This window comes from Aquila chrysaetos, chromosome 1 (assembly GCF_900496995.4).
Source record: "Aquila chrysaetos chrysaetos chromosome 1, bAquChr1.4, whole genome shotgun sequence".
Taxonomy (NCBI): Eukaryota; Metazoa; Chordata; class Aves; order Accipitriformes; family Accipitridae; genus Aquila; species Aquila chrysaetos.
The window spans coordinates 9,609,627-9,632,459 of record NC_044004.1 but is presented as its reverse complement, the minus strand read 5'-3'; the positions used below and the strand labels follow the sequence as shown (position 1 = coordinate 9,632,459).

The 22,833-nt window shown below is 36.5% G+C and overlaps 1 protein-coding gene across 5 annotated transcripts in view; it reads left to right on the top strand.

Moving 5' to 3' along the window:
* ZFYVE28 (zinc finger FYVE-type containing 28) overlaps positions 1 to 22,833 on the top strand; it is a 165,045-nt gene that overhangs the window by 104,076 nt on the left and 38,136 nt on the right. For 4 of the 5 annotated variants that reach the window (XM_030023720.2, XM_030023715.2, XM_030023706.2 and 1 more), the window contains exons 4-8: positions 2,753 to 2,955; positions 4,685 to 4,774; positions 6,591 to 6,680; positions 9,791 to 9,892; positions 15,439 to 16,800. In XM_030023720.2, coding sequence (XP_029879580.1) covers positions 2,753 to 2,955; positions 4,685 to 4,774; positions 6,591 to 6,680; positions 9,791 to 9,892; positions 15,439 to 16,800 — 1,847 coding nt within the window. Of the gene's footprint in view, positions 1 to 2,752; positions 2,956 to 4,684; positions 4,775 to 6,590; positions 6,681 to 9,790; positions 9,893 to 15,438; positions 16,801 to 22,833 lie in introns of those variants that run through there. The other variant, XM_041124636.1, reaches the window with a different exon arrangement.

Sequence of the window (22,833 nt, the reverse complement as noted above, 5' to 3'; positions counted from 1 at the left end):
TGACATTTGTTGCATGTAAGTTGTTTCATGTGTATGCTACAAATATAATGATTTCTGTGCAAAACACTGAAGTCCACTTCTCTTCTCTTACCTGGTTTCTCTCAAAGACCTGCTTCTAGAGCAACCTGTAGGAACAAAGGATTTTTGTAGTGAATAAGCTTTAATTACTTTAACAAAGGGAATCCTGAAGTGTCAGAAAAAAAGCATGTGATATGTAAGATACTTATTCATTAGTCCTGATGCCTGTTGGCTTAAAAAAAAGTCATTGTGGCATCTTCAATGATAAACTTAGTTTCTTTAGGTCTGCTGGCCTGAGGGTGACTTTAAGCACTGGATTTGTTGACAGTTGAGGGGGGGAGTACTCTAGACATCCCACCCCACAACAGCACATTGTGTTGTTGTTTTCAGCTTTGCCTCTCCTGTATTTGAAGCAATCCTTTGGCTCTTGTTATTATCCATTTTTCGTTCTACCAGTTTCTCCTTTCTTTTTAAAGTGCATGCTATGCATTAATAGTTCCTATCTTGTTCAGTCTGATATCATAGAATCATCATAGAACCGTAGAATGGTTTGGGTTGGAAGGGGCCTTAAAGATCATGTAGTTCCAACCCCCCTGCCATGGGCAGGGACACCTTCCACTAGACCAGGTTGCTCAAAGCCCCATCCAACCCGGCCTTGAACACTTCCAGGGAGGCGGCATCCACAGCTTCTCTGGGCAACCTGTTCCAGTGTCTCACCACCTTCCCAGTAAATAATTTCTTTCTAATATATAATCTAAATCTACCCTCTTTCAGTTTAAAGCCATTATCCCTTCTCCTATCACTACCTGCCCTTGTGAAAATATGCCTCCGTATGTTCTGTTTCTGAAACTTTCTTTGACAGTTGCTAATTGTAGGCACCTCTGAGTCAGGGAAGTCTCAGGTAGAATTTACAAAATGAATTTGATATGTCAATGCTTTATAATCCTGTCCTCAGCAAAAACAGAAGCAGTTTTTCTTCGCATTATCATGTGACCTTCACTGCTGTCATCCAGGTGACACCATGCTCTGTATTAAAATGCTGAGTCGGACACGTTGGCTCAATAGTGCTTCCTTGGTAGTTGGTAGGATAAGATGGGGTAATTCTTTCTGCAACCATCCATAATGAATCCCTGTGAATCCCATTATCTTTTCTTACTCTAAGGGACTAAGAAACCAGGATCAGAGCAATGAACAAACAGTAAAAATGCCCGCCAATGTAGTAACTTCTCCTTGCATTGTTAAAGATGCTTGAGGGAATCACTGAGAGAACCAGTATCTTCTAGGAGAAAAAAAAAAAGTCTCCCTTTAGTCACTGTTTGTGTTACATAAGCCAATGCTTTTACTCTTTCCAAATCAAACTTTCAAAATCAAACTTTCACCGTCTTCAAATCAAACCAACAGGCTGGAGAGACCTATTGGTTTCAGAGAAAATAACATATGCAGTAATGAAGTAATGCTAACTCATACTACTGCAGACACTGTCCTCCTGTAAATTCATGTAGTAACGAAGACTGTATGAGCTGTTACGAATATACGCTTATGTGTCCTTGTCAGTGCAATCGCTCCGAGTTATCAAAGAGTACCTGTCAACAGGTAAGACTTGCCTTATCCATAGTTTCAAATACTGCTTTGGTTGATAAGAGGTAAGGACATGGTCTTCTCCGAGTGCCCTTAAAACATGAATCAATGCATCAGGCTGCTGAGCAAGGGCTGGGGTTGCATATCCCCCATACAAAGCTGCAGAAATGCCTCCCATCCAGGGGAGTGCAGGGAAGAAGGGAGGGACACAGACCTGCAAATAGAGATTAAAAAAAAAAAGGGGGGGGGGGGGGAAGAACTTTCAGACTAGAACCTTGTATATTTTCAGTTAATAAAAATATTTCCATTAATGCAGCAAGTATGATTTATATCAGTGCTTGTTGTCTTCCATATGTATCCATAAAGGAATAAAGCCAGCAGCAGAAATTATTAAATAGCTTGTTTTTAACAGCAAGATTTTTAAAAAGTTTTGTTAAAGTGTTATAGTAAAAATCTGCTTTTAATATCTTTGTGAGCTGATCAGAGGGAGTCCATGTATAACTCTTGGGCCAAGGAGTCTCTTAAATAGCAGCTTTCAAGAAACTGAAAGGGAAGAATCAGTGTGACCTGTTTTTTATGTTCTTTTGTATAAAATATATTTACAGTTTCTGTGGGAGGCAGAGTACTGATCTAGCTGCATCCCTCGTCTGATAGCCAGTGTGACCAGTTTTGTGGCAAAAGGCATCACAGTTGCAGAATTTCTATTCTTTTTGTAAGGAATACATTTATTTTACAAAACCAAGCAGCCTAGCCTGAATCAAAACAGTCCATTGGTCGTACTTTAGCTGGATTCACATCCCTCTTACGCAAGCAATTGTTGCGCACATAGAGTATATATCCTACCAATACTTACTGCCTAACTCGTGGGAGAAGAGCTTTTTTAAGTTCTCTGTCAGCTCTGTGTTTCTTGCACTCGAACCTGCCCCCATTCTCATGCCTCCCTGACTTGAGCTACTCCCTAAGCTTTTATGGAAAGGCTTATGACTGTCGGCATATCAGTCTTAAATCTTTCACTTGTTTAATAATTTGCAACAAATTGGGGCGAAGTACTGCTGCCCTTGTTCAAAGTATTAAATATCACATCTTGTGCTTTTTTTTTTAAACATAAAAGTAACTTTTTAAATATTAATATTTTCTCTCTTAATGTATTTCATAGTGTTTGGCTGCTGGTTCAATTATTATGAATCGTGAAATAGAGAGTATGGCTATGAGGCCGTTAGCCAAGGATCTGACCCGAAGCCTAGAGGAAGTTAGAAATATCATTCGTGACCAGGCCTTAAGGGATTTGAACCTCTACACAGAAAAAATGAAAGATTCACTCAAGCATTTTGACGTCCTTTTTGCTGAATTTGAATTAAGGTAAAAGATCTGAAGTACATGTGTTGTGAGGATTGGCTTGGCTCCTACAGCTGTTGTGTGGCTTGTTGGTTTTTGGAAGTTGGCTGTTTTGTTCTGTTTTCTTTTTATGGAAAAAGTATGTAATTTTTTTATTGTGGTATTTGAATTCTTCAGTAATTTGTTGTATTGTTAGGTTTTTCCTTCCAGTGTAGCAATAATGAAAATTAAATAGCTTTTTAGCAATCAACATTTGCTCTCTTCAACTAAACTATAATCTTCCATTTGCATACTGGCATATGGTATTGGAGGGAGGTTTTCCAAGATGCAAAAAGAAGCCATAAATCTCTTCCCTTAATGTTTTCTTTATCGGAGGAAAGGTGACAAGCAAGAGACTTTTTTTTAAAAAAAGTATGATAACAAATAGTCTAGAGATTATGAGGGTTTTTTTCCCTTGTTCTTAGAGATACAAACAAGATGCACCCAGTGAATTTAAGAAGGCATATTGAAATCTGATGAAGGAAGAGCTTTTACACAAGCCATAATTAACCGCAGGAACTCACTGATTTAAAAACTTGTGATTGAAAAATGGCTTGGAGTTTTATAGCAAAAATAAAAATAACTGCTTTTGGGGTGAGAAAAGTAACTGCTTATTGCATCAACGGTCACATTGACCAAGTCTTGCATTGTGCTTCAGAATTTAAGCCAGCTTCCTGCATCTGTCAGATGTTTGCGGTGCTGGGCATAGTTATAGACAGGATACTGGACGTATCTATGGATATAATATAATACAGCCATTCCTACCCTAAGCAGAACAGGTTTCTCAGAATTGGGTAGCATTTTAAATTTTTCTTGGGAATAATCCATAGACCATCTTGTCTCCCATTACTGTTTGCCCTTCCTCAGTATTCATATTCTCTTGTATTATTTTATTCAGGTAAGCAATTTTTTTCTGATTCAAAACCTCATCATTATACTGTTACATTGAAAAACATTTTAATTGAAAATGTTGGCTAAAACCATGTTTTTAAGTGTTGCTTTGAGTGCAGACACCAATGACAATCAGTAACTGGTTTTTGACAGTGCCTGTGCAGTTTCTGGCCTGTCCATACCAACTCTCTACATACAGCATTTTTCTTTGCCATTGTTTTGTAAACAACTTTTTCCCTTCCTGTGTTACCTATCATCTACAAATGACTAAGTAATATGGTGACAGAGAACCACTTACTTCTACCAATGTTTCTTACCTTGTGAATTAGTACTTTTGCATGTACTTTCACATAGAACTGAGGCCCACTTCTAAGTCTCCTAAATAGTCTCTTGCTGGGTAACTGAATTTCACTAATATAATTTCAGGTAAAACCTTTCTAGACAAAATGTGCTTTTTAGTCAGGTGTTTTTTTTAAGCAAATGCAGAGTAAACTATTCTATCTTCAAGATGTGGCCATGAAAATCCTTCTAGGACCTAGCTCCCTGTGACAGACAGTATGGAATTCTGATTGCTAAATGTATGTAATTATATTTCTAAGTTACTACTGAGTTCCACTGCTTCAATCTGCAATAAGTAAATCGGCTACATTTCTTACAGATTCTTACACTGTACAATTTTCATAGTGAGTGCTGTCAAAATAAATACAAAATGGTACAAGAAAGGTTAGATTTCTAAGATGATTCATCCTAAGTTTGTTTTTATTTATAATCTGATTTGTTAACCTACTACTGTTTTACATGCTTTATTTTATAATCTTTATAGTTATGTGTCAGCCATGGTACCTGTGAAGTCTCCAAAAGAATATTATGTACAGCAAGAGGTAATTGTACTTTTCTGTGAAACTGTGGAGAGGTAAGCATTTTAGTTAAGTACTAGATTTTACTTTCTGTATTTACTTTCATTATGAGCTTTTGTAGAAATACTTTAACTGTAGTCTTTAAGAAGCATCATAAACACCAGGTATTTTGCTTTTCCAGTAAGTATCCAAGTACAAAGTTAAAAAGCATTAAGCATGCTTGCCAGGTCCAAGCCTATGCTTTTTTTGTTTTCTAGACAAAAAAAACCAACCCAAATTTAATAATCCCAACAATAACAGTATTGTTGATATGCATAGTTATAGATGTATGAAAGAAGACTAAGCTTTTAAATAAGCTAAATATGTTTAAAGCATCAAGACTTAAAGATATTTCATGCAAGAATATGTGGGGAGATGATTCAAATCATCTGTGAACTTCTAGTGATTATCATAAAGAACTTGTAAAGGCTCTTTAAAATCTTAGAGGATTGAAGCTTGACTCTATATGTATGAAGAGATGATGTTAAAACAAATGAAACCAAACAGTCCAGCAAGTTCTTTTAGGAGTATAAGGTGATAGGAAAAACGTGAGTTTGTTTGGAATGTACTGTGTTGAACAACTTTCTCCCTTTTTTTTTTTTTTTTTTCCCTTCCCCTGTGACAGAGTAACTAGTGTAGCAGGTGGGCAGTAGAGGGGAACAGCATGTGAAATACCTAGCTTTAGTGAGGTTTTGAGCAGTACAACACTGCTCTCAAAAGGTGACTAGTGAACCGTAGTCTGGGTGGAATTATTAGAGACCACTTGACTGTAAAATGCACTTGGAGTAACTGTTGGGTTTACTGTCATATTAGAAGAACTTGTGAGGTAGGACCCTGGATCTGGTATGGTTGATAGTTCCATTAAGGAATGAAGGACTACAGAGCACACTGCCACAATCTGTAGATGACACCAAGATCAGAGGTGTTTCAGGCATTTTGAAAGACAGGATTACAACTCAAAATGGTCACAAGTAGGAGGAATAACCTTCCATCAGTCAGAGAGCTACTGCATATTTGTCCAGTAAGAGGAAAAAGATGGTTTCTCATTTGCAGCTTTGGATAATCTGGCAGTGGACTATAGGAAGGAACAGGGAGTGAGAGTGGGCCATGCACTGATGAGTCCATCTACTATTAGTGTGCAGTTTTGAGTGTTGTCTTACGCACCGATATGGCCAAATCGAAGAAGTTTGAGGATGTTATGAAACTTATGAGGAAATTAAGAAATTGTGAAGAAACCTGGGAAACATAGCCAAGTGAAAAGCCTAAACAAATTGGATTTTAATCTGAAAGGGGCTTAAGATATTTGAAAAGTTATTAGAGGACAATGAAGTGTCCCCCAAATATTTAATCCTTATACTTCAATAATAGTTGCTGTACAGAACTGTTGCGTTTTTTTAGTTTGTTTTGTTAATTTAGGGGCATTGACCAAGGTGCTTATAGCAAGTTTTATTTGAAAATGAAACCAAATACTTTCCCCTATTACTTTAAAAACATTTCTTTTACTTCAAAAACTCTAAGCGCCGGTCGTTTTCAGTAACAAGCTGAAGCATGGCATGAAATAGTAAAAAGGAAAGTGGCATAAAAATTATTTTGATTTTGGATGGCTGTAAAAGCTTTAAGTGTTTAAAGATTTTTGTTCTTATATTAATACTTTTTTAAAGCAGAGACTACAGTCAGTTATACACATAGTGGTTTAGCTTGTACAAAAATAGTTCATGAGTTACATACTATCAATTTGGTTTGGCGCTTAACATTTTTTTCACTTTTTTTCCTATTGAAATGTATTCTTTGAGAGTTTGATCTCTTACTAAATAATTTTATTCTTCTGCTTAGAGCCTTAAGGCTTGGATACCTCACTCAAGATATGATAGATGACTATGAACCAGCTTTAATGTTTACAATTCCAAGATTAGCCATTGTATGGTAAGTAATTTTTTTAACTACTCTCCACTCTGCCTCATTTAAAGATTTATTGAATATTTCAAAAACCTTGTTCTGTATTTTGGCATATTTTATTTCATCTGAGTTTGCTTGTACTTTCTTTTAAAAAAAAAAATCAAAAAGAGGATTATGTGGAGGTTTTTCGTTTGTTTTGGTTTTTTTTTTTAAATCATTACCAGTTTCATGTAGAATATCAAGAGAAAAAAAAGAAAAGAGAAGGTAGAACTCTAAATATAGAAGACAGGAACCTGGAACAATTGATCAGTCATCCTCCAGAAAGAAATTAAAAAATGAAGAACATCAGTCTGTGGAATGTCACATTGTCAGAAATATTTTTTGAAAACATGTATTTTGTGTCACTCAAAAATTATATGACCTATGGATACAAGTCTTGAAAACCAAAAATTTTCAATAGGAATTATATATTTTTCTTAATGACTCTAGGTTCAAAAGGAATTGTCATGGCAAACTGCGTTGTGACCGCTGAGTTAGGCCTAAATCTTTTCAAGGAAAGTATTAACGCGTATAACTTATGTGTAGATTTGTGCCCTGTATTGACCACTCAAGACAACTAAATTAAAACAGCGGTTTTGCTTCATGCAGTTTTTGCAATACTGAACAAATCAGATGCATTTTTCCTAATGAGTCTTTTATAATTTAACAGACAGCAGTTTCTCTGGAGTAAAGCCAGCATATTTTTAATATTTTACCATTGTGAATGTTTTAAAGTTAGCTAATATAAGTAGTATAATTGAAGGAAATAAGAAACCTCAAATCCTGAGTGTAATACGCTTCTCCTCAGGAAATCCTTGTGGCCTATTGTTCCTGTTAAATAGGATATTGTCTGTAACTGTCATTCTAAAAGTAATAACAGTAATAATCTGATTATCAAAAGACAACGTGAATGTGAGAACTCAGTTTGAAGCTGCTGGAACACACAGTGAAGAAGAATACATCATGACTAACTGGAAAACCAAGGGCGCTCTGGACAATACACCATGTCATTCCCAAATTACAAAGAAGGACGGGGGGAAGAGAAAAAAGTTAAACTGCTCCTAAGTATCCAGTGATTTTTAAATAAATCACTGCCATGTGAAGTTCCACAGAAAAACTACACCATCAAGATAATAGTGTTGTCTGGAAGAAATGCAAGCCTTTTATTTGTACTGTGAAAGGAGAAGCTTTTAAATGCAAGACAGATGCAATGCAAAGTTGTCATGCTGTCGCTCTGTGTCTTAATGAGAAGGATGGGTCTGGGGCAAGGAAAAGTGCTGGATCCCCTTGGTCCTCTAATAGCAAAGCTTTAAGGAATACGTTTCACAGTAATTTTTGTCTAAGGTTTCTTCTCGGACATCAGTTTACCATACGTGTTCGGTAGTGTATGTTGCCTAGTATGTTAACAGGCGTCAGTGAACTTTGAACCTAGTAGGAAATATTAAGACACGCTTTTTTCCAATTTTTACTTCTTTCCATGTTATAACTATATTCAGGGTTTGATTCAGAACTTTCAAAGGTCAAACCTATACAGAGGCCATTTCATAATTGTTCTTTTTGTAGTGCGTTAGCCCACTTCTATTTTTTTTAAATTTCTTCTGAGAGTTAAGCTCTATGGAAAGCAAACTATACCTGAAAGCCAGAGGAATGGTGATTTTACATCAGTTAGAAGTTCAGTGAGAGCAGCCTCGAGCCTTCACTCAAAAGAAGTAACGTTTGTTTAGGCAGAACATAGGACATGAGTCAGCAATAACTATTTTGCTTTGTGGCAGCCTGCTTGTTGAAGCTCAGAAAGCTTAGAAAAATAAAAGTATGTATCCTTGGTAACAGGATAGTTTGTCTTAAGCCACCAAAAAAAATGGGTGACTTGCAAAAGAAGCAACTTCTCTCTCTCTCTCGTCCCCTTTCCCTGTTCCTGCCCTCAAAACCCTAGTTCCCAAAGCAATGTTGATCAAGTTTAGTAGTCGAATTTCTTCGATCCTCTGTTACCTTGACAATTCTGAACTTTCTGATGACCATCTTCAAGCCTGATGGGAGACCGCGGTACTATCCTGGTACCAGGGCATAAGCTAGACTCTGGGTTTATTAACAGAAGAAAAAGAGCAGTAATTCCCGGATGGTAAACAGAGTGTAAGTGGCCCTGTTTTTAATACTTCGGTGGCATTCATATAACTTGTGACATCAGCTTTGATGAGCACTGACTGTAAGGGCAGGAAGGGGAAAAGGGCCTGGGAAAAATAAAACCTGCGTAGTCTCGAGTGTGAGAACATGCGATCCATTTGCCTTTGAGAAGCATACGTTGTTTTTGCAGTGGGCAGAGGATTAAACAGTTTTAAGCAGAGTGGTGCCTGGTGTGGGTGGAATCCACTGTCTTGGACTCAGTGCGGTATGATGCAGCAGATACAGTGAAGAAAGTGAATTTTGTTTAATTGCTGAGACACAAACAGGTTTGGGCAGTAGTGATTCGGTCAGGAAGAGTTATTGAGTTATGTACAGCAAAGTACATAGAGGCTTTCAGGATCGTGAACTAACCTCTTTCCAGGGAAATTTCTACAAGTGCTGAGTTGATTTAGAAGCATGGCATTACCAAAATGTGGTTTATGTGATTTAGCAAATGTGTTTTATTTTTTACCACATGTTAATACCAGGTTGTATTTATCTTAGAGGTAGAAAAATAGGAGCTGAAGTCAACTATCTTACATAGAAATTATTTAGACTGGAAAGAAAAAGCCTTTTGCAATCTCTTTCAAGTCAATGGACTTCCCCAGCTTACTTGATAATCAGTTTCTTGGTTTTTGTTTTTTTTTAATCGGTCAGCTGCAGCAATGAAATAAATGCTCTTCCCCTTATGTTTCCATTGCTTTTCCTCCCATGTTTAAGGGGGAGTGGACAGAGGGGAGGGGATCTTTTTGCTCTTGCTTTAAATAGCATTTAATTCTAACTGTGGGTAAATAAGACAAAAATAAGATGATAATATGTAACTTGAGTGTAGTTCTGATGTTTATGTACAGATGCTTTTCTGACTCCTTATTCAGTAGTTGCTCTGTGTAATGTAATTTTCATTTTTGTGTGTGTTCATGCATGTGTTTGAATTACAGTGGCCTTGTTGTGTACTCCGAGGGACCATTAAACTTGGACCATAAACCAGAAGATATGTCTGAACTCTTCAGACCTTTTCACACTTTGCTAAGAAAAATAAGGCAAGTAATAAATGATGGTTGTAACTGCTTCTCTTCTGAAGTGAAAATCAGAGGCCTCAAAAAGAACTCATAAATGCCTAGAAAATTGTCTGTTTGCTATGTTAACCATAAACTGCTTTTTCTTCTCATCTGCCTGATATACCCATGAAATAACTACATGTAGTTTTTCATTTCATGGGAGTTTTCTGAACTTTTCAACTCTTTGTGATAGTTTCTTTTTTTTCTGAATATCATTTTATTACATTTCAGATTTTCCTTATGGTTGGATGATGCCTGAAATACTGAAGTTGCAGTTTATTTTTAGGAGGTCCTGTTTCTAATTAGCATCAGTGTTTCTGTTTAAGTAGGCTTATTACATTTTCTCATTATGTTATGATGCAATACTCAGATCATTCTTAATCTAATAGAAATGACTATCAATTTTTCGTATTGCGGATCTGTTTTTACAGGATGAATCATTTTCTGTGTGCCTCTTTTCACAGTGCTTCCGTCTTGGTAACCATTGGAGATGTGGGCTTCAGCTCAAGTATAAAGAGCATTAAAATATTTTTTTCTTAATTGAGGTCTTTAGAAGACCGATCTGTTACTTTGGAGAAATCAAGCTGTATCTTTAAAGGCTCTTTATATTCAGGTTTTTTATATTCACCCTTAAGGTATTTTATCTGGGAGTTAAAAAAAACCCTGTTTTCTAAATCCGTAAGTCCTATTATTTTCGTAGAAATCGAATTTATATACCAACTGCAAATTTTTTTCCTAGAAATCTCTAGAGATAATTTGGCAGAAGTTTTTCTTTCCTGTGTCCAATTTTCACCTGTTTATACATTCCCTGTATGTCATGATGACAGTTTGATGTAAGAATAGTTTTCATGTAGATAAGTTTATCCAGATTAATCTCCTCTCACCCGTTAGAGGTGAGGCATCTCCTGAGGGAGAATGCAAGCTCTGTCAGGGATGATTCGGAGAGGAGCCTATTTCTGAAGTTAGCTTTTATGAATATCCAGACCACATCCTTTTGTGTCCCTTGAGGATTTCCTACTATTTCTTTCTAGAAGTGTTACAGTTTTATATTTAGGTACATTTATGATATTTATATTGAAATCTCAAAATTGACAAATTAACATGTTCAGTGGTTGGGTTTTTTGAGTGATTGTGGTTTTATAAAACTCTGTGTAAAGAAAAACATAAATTGAGGAGCAAAGCTTAAGTTAGAGGGAGGAAATAAACTTTAATGGTACTGAAGCTTAAAAAGTCTACAAAGTTTACATTAAAATACCTTATTCCCAATATATGGCTATCACAGAAATTTTCACCAGCATTCCACTGGCTGGCTAAAGCCAAAAGAATATTTAAAAGCTAATATACTTCTCATAATCTGTTCTTCTTGCTTACTCCTTACATTTCACAACATGGAAAATGAAAATCAATGAAGTCAGTTTATTGTTTAGTCCATTTTATTTTCAGTTACACTGAACTTAATGCTTGGGTTGAAAATATATTCGTAAAATGCTTGTTTGTTCAGTAACTACAATTTTTCAATGCAAACTTCAAAAAATAAAAAGACTTTCGGATTCATTTTTAGAAAAAGTTCTGATACACTTTAAGACTTGCGTTTATTCTGTCAACTGAACATTAAGAAATGTGATTACAGTTGTCTAGCAGACAAAATTTGCAAAGTGTTCTTACTGAGACAGCACCTATCAGCAAAAATTTATGCAAGATGTAATGTGAAATTTTATCTCTGGCAGTCTCTGAATTGGAGGAATATCGAGGAACTCGAATACTTGAAAGAACTGGGCTCAAAAAGATCCTTTAGTAATATTCTTGAATGAAAAATACGTTGAATGAAAATAACAATGAGATACAAATAAATGTGCAGTTCATGTAGGGTAATTTAAATTACTTCTTAAAAGGTACCTAAGCTATCTAGATTTTTTTTTTAATCACAGATTTTTTTTTTAACTTATCAGGCTGCAATTCCTACTCAGTGAGAATGTTCACAAAAACCTATAAGGGAAGATAGAATGAGATATTTTATATTGATATTTCTGCTCCTCATCAAGAAGGGAGCATTTTTTCCAGGAGTCTTTCTCCAGTCTCTGTCACCAATAGTTAAGGCATGAAAATAGATTGAAGTAGTCTTCTCTTAAAATCGTTGCATCTTGTATTGCAATTATGTGCCTGTTGTAAGAATATAGAACAACATCTTACTGCAGAATATGATCACATCCCAGTGAATTTCTCTGTAAAGTTCTATAACTTTAAGCCAACTGAGTATTTTAACTCATGGAGTAGCACCAAATATACAGCTGATTATTTGGTAGGATTACAGGTAATTTTTAAGCTATATTACCCTAAAACATCCCTCCTGTTAAAGGCAATGATAAGTACTGTATGTGCACCCACATAATTAAATTGGAACTAGCAGAGGAAAATATCTATTGGCTAGGAAAATTTTTGGTATCCTGTTGGTGGCTGGCAACTTTGAAAACAATAGAGATTGTGGAAGCTCTCTGAGCAAAAGCAGTAAGGGTTCTTGTTTAGGTTTTGGTAAGGTTGAGCAGCAAATGATGACTTTGAATGTTTTAATTAATACCTAAGCCAGGTGCTTGTGTTGATTTTTATTTTAGATGTAAAACATCAGCATTGGTATTTTATACATCTACCAATGCATAATTACATAGTACTGTTATCCCTGTTCCTTCTAAACTAAGACATTTGAACCATTTCTGCCAAACTACTGTAATCTGCCTAGTAAAGTATACAAAGCATATCATTTAGTATATGCGTAGATATTTAATTTAGATGCCTGTGACACGGAACATTCATGTGATAAAATATTACCTATACTACATATACGTTTGAGGCTGCTATACGGAGATTTTCAGAGGTGAGCAAACTGGGGATTTTGCAGTACTCCATAATTTAGCCCTTTTTCAGAGCCCTCTGCTTGCCTGGTGCTTGTTTCTGGACCATTGCAATTGATGGCAGGGTCCCGATGGATTTTGGTGGTGCAGAATCAAGCAGATTGCAGATCAAGTGGTGCAGAATCAGAGGATCATACCATTTTGAGTACACCGAAACTTTTCGTATCATTATCTAGAAATCAAATGCTGTATACCTGTTGGCAGTGTGTTAAAGAATGTGTGTGTGGGGTGAAACTCGTATGCTTTTAAGTGTGCACAGTGATTGGGGGAGAACTGGTTAGTTTTTCCAAGGTGGCTGTGTTTAAAACTTTGAGTTGATTTAAAACTTTTGCAGTAAAGGACTACCAGTGATATTTGTTATGTATCAGTGTTGGTTTCTCAGTGTTGATGTATCAGGGCAGATCTGGGCACTTTGGTGTGCTGAACTCAGCCGAGCACTGCGGAAGCAGGAGAATGCAAATTGTATTCCTGTACCTGCATCATGTTCTTACGGTGGCAGCTCCATAAGGACAGCTATTTATGGTCTGTTCAGAGCATGAACTGAAGCACAGGCTAGCAGTAACAGCAATGCTGTTCTCTGCTAAAAACAGACAATTTAAAATTCTAGTCAGAGTACGAGCAAAGTTAATGAAGGAGGCTTGGAGAATGTGTGAGATCAGTGCACTTGGGGTTTTGTGGCCCTGTCCTCTATTTAGCCAAATTTGTTTTTAAATGGACATTTGGCCTCAGATCTTTGAAGAAGTAATTCCTGCACCCTGGATATTGGCAGTAGAGTAAAATATGTTTATTGGTTTCGCAATAGACAGAGTAAATTTCTACTACTGCTTGTAACAAGCAGAGTACATCTTAAGAACTTGCCTTGTTTTTTTTGCCAGTGGCTGTAGCTACCGGAAGAAAAACTTTCCTCATATTTTCAGGGCTAGATTGCCTTCCTGTGATACTATGCCAAAAAGAGTAAAAGCAGGTGAAACCTCAACATATGCCTTTTTTAAATTCAGTGTTTTCTAAAGACTCTGTGAGAAGGAAGCGCACTACTGCTGTTAGGGTGGATTGCAGAAGCTCTCTACCTGCAGCTTCTGAATAATGAAAGCAGAGGGAGAAATTCTTTTTTCCATACAAGCACAGCACTTGCTTGGATCCAATGACGAGTTACAGATGCTTCAGCAGAAAGGAAATGAACCATGGAAGTAGCTACAACTTAAACCTTACAGTTTAATAATGATGCCTGATGTTTAGTTTTAAACTTTTCAGTAGTGACATTTAACATTTCTTTCTGTACACTGGTTGACATTAATTTTATTCTCAATATTTATATAGGCATTTTAAAACATGCCACATTCCTAATGTTGGCAGAGAATCCTGTATAATCTAATTTTGAGCAATTTGATCTTTTAGTGATAGTACTTGGAAAAATATCTGGGTTTTGAGTTAACAAGTTAAGAATGCAAATCATTGACTGGAAATCAAGGTGTGAGATGTTGAATGTTTCTTTGGAGGGTTTCTTTTTGTCCTCTTGGTTAGACTGAAGTTAGTCTTTTAAGGGAATTCTTTTAATATGTGATTATTATTATTATTATTATTATTATTACTATGCTGGCTGTGTACTAGCCAATGATTTCTAAATACATGAGGAATAATGGACTCCTAGCCTCTGTTTAAGCAGAAGGTCTTGCTTTTCTCATCCTTTCATTTATGCTGAAATATACTTGCTGGTCTTTGAAAATGTTGACAGCAGTTCTCGACAGAGGATATTTTCATATGTGGTTTCTAATTGAGAAGCATAGTGTAAATTAAATTCAGACCTAAAATCAAGTGCTGCTGTGTCTATGGATTTGTTTTAAAGTTACAAAGTACTTAAACATAATGGCCTCAAATAACACTTTGATTTTAGGTGTTTGTAGTCCTGAACTGCAATACTGAGGACGCTTGATAACATTGGAGATGCTGCATGTCTCTAGAAGACATAGTTTAGTAAATACCTAAATGTTTGCTTTTAGGCCTGCCTGATTCTTAACATCATGCGGAAGCTTAACTCCCTAATGACTGAGATATGTGTCTGAGGCAGGAGAGTGCCAACTTCTAGTCCCTGTTTCAGTGAACAGGCTTCTAAGACTTCAGTGGTGCATAAGCACTATTACTATTTTTAATGAATTCCTTTGATAACATAATGGTGTGGAACTTCTGTGGTACTCTTTTGCAGAATAATTTTCAGAATCTAATACAAAGGATGGCAAATTGGTTTGCTAATCAAAGTCAAATTTGTGAATTAAAAAATTAAAATGACAAAATATATCTAATTGTGGATATCACTTTCACTATAACTAGATAGGGAGGGGGAATCCATTTTTGCATGTGTTTTGATTTATGTTGGGGCTTAATTGCAAGGATGTAAATAATTTGGTACCCTGCATTTGCATGAGTAATCTCAAATTCAGGTATAAGCAATCACATGTGTTCTGAATATAAATACCAAATGCACCTTGAGTTACACAGCTGAAAGTACTCTGTGCCCCCAAGTTCTAGATTTTTGTACTAACAGTAACAGTTTTCTTTGAAATCTGTAACATCAGTGCCTCCTATGATTGCAAGTGTAAAGTGATGTGTGTATTTCTTCATTTTCAGGGATCTACTTCAGACATTAACTGAGGATGAACTGCACACACTGGAACGTAACCTCTGCATCTCTCAAGATGTGGATTTTCCTGTCAGAGCGGATCCTGAAGTACCCTCTGTCATTACACCGGGCATAACTGCGACTTTGCCTGCTAAGGAGCTTTCAGCAAAAGCTGAAAACACAGAGGCTGAGCTGGCTTGTTCTATGCAGTATGATGAGCAGGAGCTGGAACAGCTGAATAGGATGGTACACAGAGTTGGAGATGAAATGTCTTCTCTGCTTTCCCCTCCAAGCATCTGTCAGTCTCCAGCTCACAGACCTAGCCTAAGAAATAGTTCTAGCACAGAAGCTTCACCAACAAGACACCATCTTGACAATTTAACTGATGAAGAGGACAGAGTGTTTTTTATGGATGACCTAGATGGAGCAGGAGAAGCTCTTGCTGGGTTGGATTCAGTAAGTGACACTTTTGCTTGGGTGAATAACCCCTGCCACGATTCAAAACAGAACCTGCAATATAGAGATGCTTTGCTGTATGAGAATGGCCATCAGACAGAGGAAACTTTGCTTTTAAAAGATGCTGAAACTGACTTAAGCAATAATAACAATATTGAAGATAGCAAACAGATGTCTGGCATTTCAGTTCAGAATTCATGCAGCTGTCTAGAAGGTCCGGACTCACAGTTATACCTCAATGGCTGGGATGCGTATGCTGATGATGCAGAAACAGCAGAAGTGATAGCTCACAGGACAGGGGGAATGAAAATATCTGCTACTGTAATATTCAATCCTAAATCTCCCTCTAGCTCAGAATCCCCAGTAACAACTCCGGAAGCAGCTATTAGTTGTGTTCCTGGATCTGCTAATCCATTAGCAAATGAGGAGGAGGATGAATCCCATAAACTCAGTATAGCTGCCACAAACTGTCTAATTAATTCCTGTGTGTGTTGTGGCAGCTGTGAAGACAGCAGGGAGGACAGTGTTGAAGGTTTAAAGACTAAACATTCTGCAGGAGGTGTTGTAAATGCTTCATACACATTAGTAAAGTCTAAGGAAATGGACCATGTAGATAACTTGGACAATTCAGTCCCTGCACAGGAAACATTAAAACCTGAAACTTCTGCTTTGTTAGCAGAAAGAGACTTTGGCAGAGAAGAGCAAAAACTGCCAATCTCCTCTAAGTGCCTGGCACATTCCTCAGGTTCACAGGTAGGGGCAGAAAATGACTCACAAGGAGAAGCAGAAAGCATCTCAAATCAGCAGAAGAAGTGGGAGAAGAGAAAACTAGGTGAGAAAAAATTGGACAACAGTGAAGATGCTAGTAGTGAAAGAACAGCAAAGGAAGATGTAAAGTCAAGATCTAGTTCAAGGTAAGAGCAACTTGATGTTTTGTTAGTAATTTGTGTGTAAATAAATTCCTATATCCTTGTACTTTAGTGAGTGGTGTATAATCAGTGTTGATTTTAAAGAAAATAGTGTGTTTCAGGATTAAGGAATTTTTCAATCTACATTTTTTAATGCAAGTAGCTTTTTATTGGACTTTTTCAGCTTTTTTGGAAAACATCTGGAGAACACCTGAATTTTAATTGTATATCTCTGTCATTGAAATCAAGTACACTAATCTTAACCAGTTTAATGTAACAAAGAGTGCATTGCTGCTAAACATTACCTGCGTCATTACCTCTGTTGTACTCTGCTGTTTTGCAGGAAAAGCGTGTCTGGCAGATACTAAAAAGTTAACTTCTACATAAGTGCATGGGATTAAATTGGGACCTAAACACCGTTTACCTTAGCTTCATTTGAGAGAATGGGCGTGATCTGATTGTGTTGCGTGTGGCCTCGAGTGTATTTGTGAATGTCTGCGTGCTGAATGAGCCTAATAGAGTGCAGAAACAGCTTTTAAACCTATTAGACCATTTCAACGAAAGCTGATAGAAAAATAGAGGTCATGGATTAAGGTTCTACATATTTAATGATAATAAGGAACTAGATAACAGGGAGAGACCATAATAATAGTTATGTTAAAGAAAATGCCATGCTTCAGCTCAACTTTGATTAGACATTAGGGATCCTACACACATCAGTAGGAAACCAGACTTCATTTTGTTTTACTGTTTAGGGGATAACCTGTTTTGTAGTAAGTAATGTCCTCAGTTTCCCTGAAGTATTAATATAATAAAGCGGAGGGAAGAAATTAAATACAGGTTATTGTTTTCTGTATTCCTGTGACAGCTTTCTTCCTTTGTGCCTTACTGTGTCAGTACTGTGGAGGTCGTGTGTGTGATGCAGCATCTTTTTGTTACATGTGTATGGAGTTCAGGATAACACAGTGTGGGTAGCTTGAACCATGAAGCATTACCACAATATAAAGGCTACAGGTATAAACAGTTGTTTAATAACATAACAATTGAATTATGAAATGTTTTACTGGTAGTGGAAATAGAATCAAGAATTCTTTGCCCTGGAGTTAATTCCTCTTACAGGTTAAACACAACTTGACGTGCACAAAACTTGACTTTTGAGAAGGTACTTTTATCTTCGTCATTCTGAGTATTTGCAATCTTAAGCTTGTAAGTATGATCATGTTTAAGGCTTTACAACAGGGTTTCTGAACGGACTTCATTTTAAGAAGTAATTCACAAATCCCTTTGACATTTCATGCTTTTGCAACGCTTCAAGTGGAATATTCCTTAAAAGTAATTACTGTATGTTTAATTAGTGTCCTGATAAATCATACATAATTTACAAAACTCAGATGATTTGTCTACTAATTTTTACCTTGGGTAGGATATTAAGTGAAATTTGTGAGAACAAGTCTACAAAATATAATAAAAAAATATATGGAAGCTTCTTTTTCAGCCTCCCATGGTTTGTGGATGTAATAATGTCTTCTCCACATACTTATCCAGCCTCCGTTAATATTCTGTAAAAACTTTGTATGAGAGTTGTCCTTTTACAGAGAGTTCTGTAGGTCCGTGTTCCTCTGTGTCCTTTTGTTTGCTTTGGACCTGGCTCTTAACAGCTTTGAATGGCTCCTAGTTACTGCCTCGCCTCTCTGCATCAGTGGTGATTTTGTAGACCTCAGTCGCTCTTTGCCTATGTGGTAACTTTTTCAGTTGTAAATTCACACCCTACTTGATCAGAAGTTGTCCATAGCTTTGATCACTCCTTTTGTCTTGCTCTAAACCTTTTTCAGTGACACTATTTCCTCTTAACTATAAGTGAATCAGAATTACACTCAGTCAAGATACAAGCAAACCGTGGATTTACACAGTGGCATAATTTTTTTTGGTTAATTTTCCAATGGCTCCCAATATTTGACTTAATATTTTTTTTGCCAAGTGGCGAGCTGATGGTTTGTTTTTTTTTTTTGAAGTTGTCTGCCAAAGCCCCAGGATCCTGCTTGTGAGCTCAGAGGCTGTTATTTTATATCTGATGCTAAAAGTGTTCTGTCTGTGTTTACCAATTGAATCTCATCTTGCTATTTTATTACCTGTTATTCAGACATTAAGATCCTGTGCAATTCTTCAGTCAGCTCTTGTTACTATTACCCTGAATAATTTTGCACTGGTAGCAACCTTTCAGATCTCATTGCTCTCCTCACTTTTGCAGATTGTATGTGAAAACAAAACCCCCAGGGTCCTAAAGAACTTAAGCAGTGACTTCCTGCTCTTCTGAGAAGTAGTTATTTAACAGCTCCTCCCTATTTACGGTTAAGAATTATTTATCCATTTTGGGCCCCTTCCTCTTATGCTATAGCTCCTTAGTTTTCTTAAAGGCCTTAGTGAGGTACTTTGACAGAACCTATTTGGAAATCCAGAGGCTGCCAGCCGAGTCACCATTCTTCACAAGCTTCTTGACCCCTTCAGAGAGCTCCCAAGAGGTTTCCCCTGTAGAAGCCATGTTACTCCTTGCCAGGCAGACCCTCTCATTATTGTCTACCTATTTTAGCTTTCGATATATTCTGTTAAGTAGCTTGGTATGAACATCAGGCTCACAGAACTAGAGTTGTTTGAATCCCCTTGGAGTCCTTTTTATTTTTAAAGATTGCTACCTTTAAACTCCAGGCATCATGGAAGTTTAAATGAGAGGTTAATAATTCATCTGATTCATGCTTGAGTTCTAACATTCTTGAACCAGTTAGTGGGTTTTGTCTGTTTTCATCATAGCTTCTTCCACAGTTACTTTGTTGATTACATCTAATTCTCTCTATTTGTTATTGAGAGTACAGTACATCTGTTATTAATTGGCAAATACTCCATCTTTGCAGAAGTGGAGAAATAGGATGGAGGTATTTTATTACTAGATTGTTGCTCCTTTATTTGGAAACATTCTAATATTAACTCCTTCAGTATATTCTGAGACACACAGATGCTGGGGATCTACTGAGGATTAGATTAAAAACTTATCTGTGTAGATCCTTAGTTTCCTCATATATATAGATTCGGTTCTTGCCTCTGAATCACGAGTCATGTTATCACTAGAAGAGATAATTCAGTTACAAAACAGAACTTTGTGGACCTTTTCTTACTCATGCTGCCTGGGTGGTGACTAATCACTGCTTTTCAACGGTATTCTTAAATGGAAAGATCGTATTAAGCTTCTGCGACTGCTCCCCATTACGTGCTTGTGAATGGCAACTTAACCATAGGGGAAATGTTGGAGACAGTAGATTATTTTCAGAATGATGGACCCATTAGCTAGAGCAATAAGCAATCTAATATACATGAAATAGCTGCAGGATATGCTCATTCATCAAATTGATAAATGTATTTACTTTCTAGTTACTGTAAGTCACCAACCAGGGAAAGAAGATTTTCTTTCCCTTGTCTGAATCAAGCAGCTGTCAAATGTGTACATTATGATATAAACTGTTTCTTTTAGTAAATCAATTCTTATACTATGCAATATGACATTATAGGTATAATTTCCATGATCCAATCAAGTTTACTGTAATTAATCCTTAAACCTGAAATACCTGGTATTTCAGGGTTCTCTATCTAGCCTCAATATTCAGTGGAGTTCAGAATACAGATTAAATACTCTTCTACTTAAAGACATGTCAATACCTAAATCTTACTACTTTGGTTTTTAAGTCATAGCTGATGTTATGTCTTTCCCCATTATTTGCTTTTAAGTGTCTCAAAGACATAAAACACCAAGGGCACTGAGGATCTTGGGCAGCAGCATTAACAAGATGCAAATATGAGAAAAGTGCTAGCAAAGATGTAGTCGGTATCTGATCTGCTGAAGGGACAATGTGATAAGTAAAGGCTGTGATGTAGCAAAACAAACGGTTAAAAGGGGGAAATTAAGAGTAGTACAGAGGATGATAAAACTATGACAAAGCAGTGTTTGGTGTTTTGGGGTAAAAATGGATGTAACGCGAAAACAAAGCTTTAGATCTGTATCTAGTATTTCCTTCTTTTTCAACTGGAAGCAAGCTATACAGATTTTTAAAGTGTTTATTCTGTCATAGTATTCTGCTGGCTTTTACCAAGGGGAAAGAAAATTACAAAGAGTGACGATCAGTTTTTCTTTGGTTTTTTGGAAATACTTGGCTTTCTGTTCTTTCCAGAGTTGAAGAGTCTTTGTAAAACTGCTAGTTCTTCTATGTGTTTTATGAAGTTTGGCAGCTTGTTTCATATTGTCATGCAATGTTAGTGTTTTCATGTTTTAGTCTTAAATACCTGGTTGTGTTGTGTGTTTCTCTACATACTGACGTTAAAACAGTTCTGATATAAAAAAGGATTCTTTATCATAGTTTCTCTTCTTTCCACTGCAGGTCCATTATGTCTAGCTTAAATTATACTTTTTTTGCCACTTTCCTTGATTTATTTGTTGAGTGTACTCTTGATGAAGCCTTCTACAGTGTACCTGAGAACAGGCAAAAGGAGCTGAAATTGGTAGCGAGGAGAACTTCTTATCTTCACGCTTTCTGCAAGCTCTAGCTTCTAGCTGTGTCCATCGGCTGTTAGATGCTGGCACTGTTTGCATTTATTTGTGGGGGCTTAAAAAATAGAATATTTTGCCATATGCTTTTGCAGTCTAAGGAGGAGGAATGAGGCATCCTTGGAAAAGCATGTTTTGCTGTTTGCTGATCTGTATTGCAATTCTAGAATAAGATGAATAATTTAATCTTCCCCAGCTTGGTATTCAAGTTGTCCCATTTATTAGTGATGCAATTCTGTAGTCTAAAACTGTATATATTGTAATATACTTACGATACAGACTATTGTAATATATAATAGATTTAAAATTTTATTTCCTCAGCATATTAGAATGAGTTTATAAAAATATGAACACCTGTTTTATCCACTTGGTTGTTAATTCAGATTTTTCTGCCTGTATTTTCTTTTTTTCACTCCTTAGCAACATGTGACGTGCACATGTTCAGTACTGCAACTTTAAGATTAGTCATTCCACCTTTATAAATGCATGGGAAAGAAGCATTTGTATTTTTGGGATGGCTAGCACTTAACATTTTAAAAAACAAAACCGAGCCCATATTACCTTTATAGTTTGTCTTTTAGTTTATAGCATTTGATTCTATAAGTGCTCCTTTATCAAAACTAGCTTAATTGATATTGCAATGCAAATTAACTCGATTAAATGTCTTAAATTCATGCTTTCCCTATAATATTCCCATCACAGTAAAACTTGGGAAAATTGTGTCTTTACATGACAAAGTTGCCTTTTCCATAAAAATTAGTGGACAGCTGTGCATGTTCACATAAACAAAAACATGTCTGCTGAGTGTCTTGTATTGATTAGTCTTTTAACTAGCTATTTAGGAGTAAGAAAACTTCTCATCAGGAGGAATGCAATAGTTGATTAGGAGCAAAATATCAGCCTTTCAACTGCGAAACTTCCCTTAAGCAATCCTTTAGCTGGCTGTTGATAGAAATTCCTCTGTTCTCCTTCTCGTATTCTGTTTCTTTTCTTTGTGCAACTGGCCAAATTCAGATTCAGTATAAATGAATTTTTTTCAAGCCCTCCTTCCCTTCTTTTTAACAATACAAGTCTCGAAAGTGCAGTGTTTGACCTTGTCTGTTGAACACTGATTTTGTGTGGTATCCGGTAACATGACTGCTGTGATGAAGCCTTAGCATGCAAACAAAAGATGTCAGTGTTTTATACCAGCTTCCTTTTTACTAGGTACATATATCAAATGCAGCAACAGTGAACTGTATTAACTCTCAACATACAGATTCCTGAAATGAGTATAGTAGGTAAAATAGTTTCAAAAGCCACTTATTTGAGTAGATTGGTGTAGCTGACACATGAGGCTTTAGAGTTAGCTCTCATGTAGCGAGACAGACAGAGAAGAGTAGATCTGTACCAATTAACTAACCTAACATGGGACGTAATTGTAACTTGAGTAATAACATTCATGAGGAAAC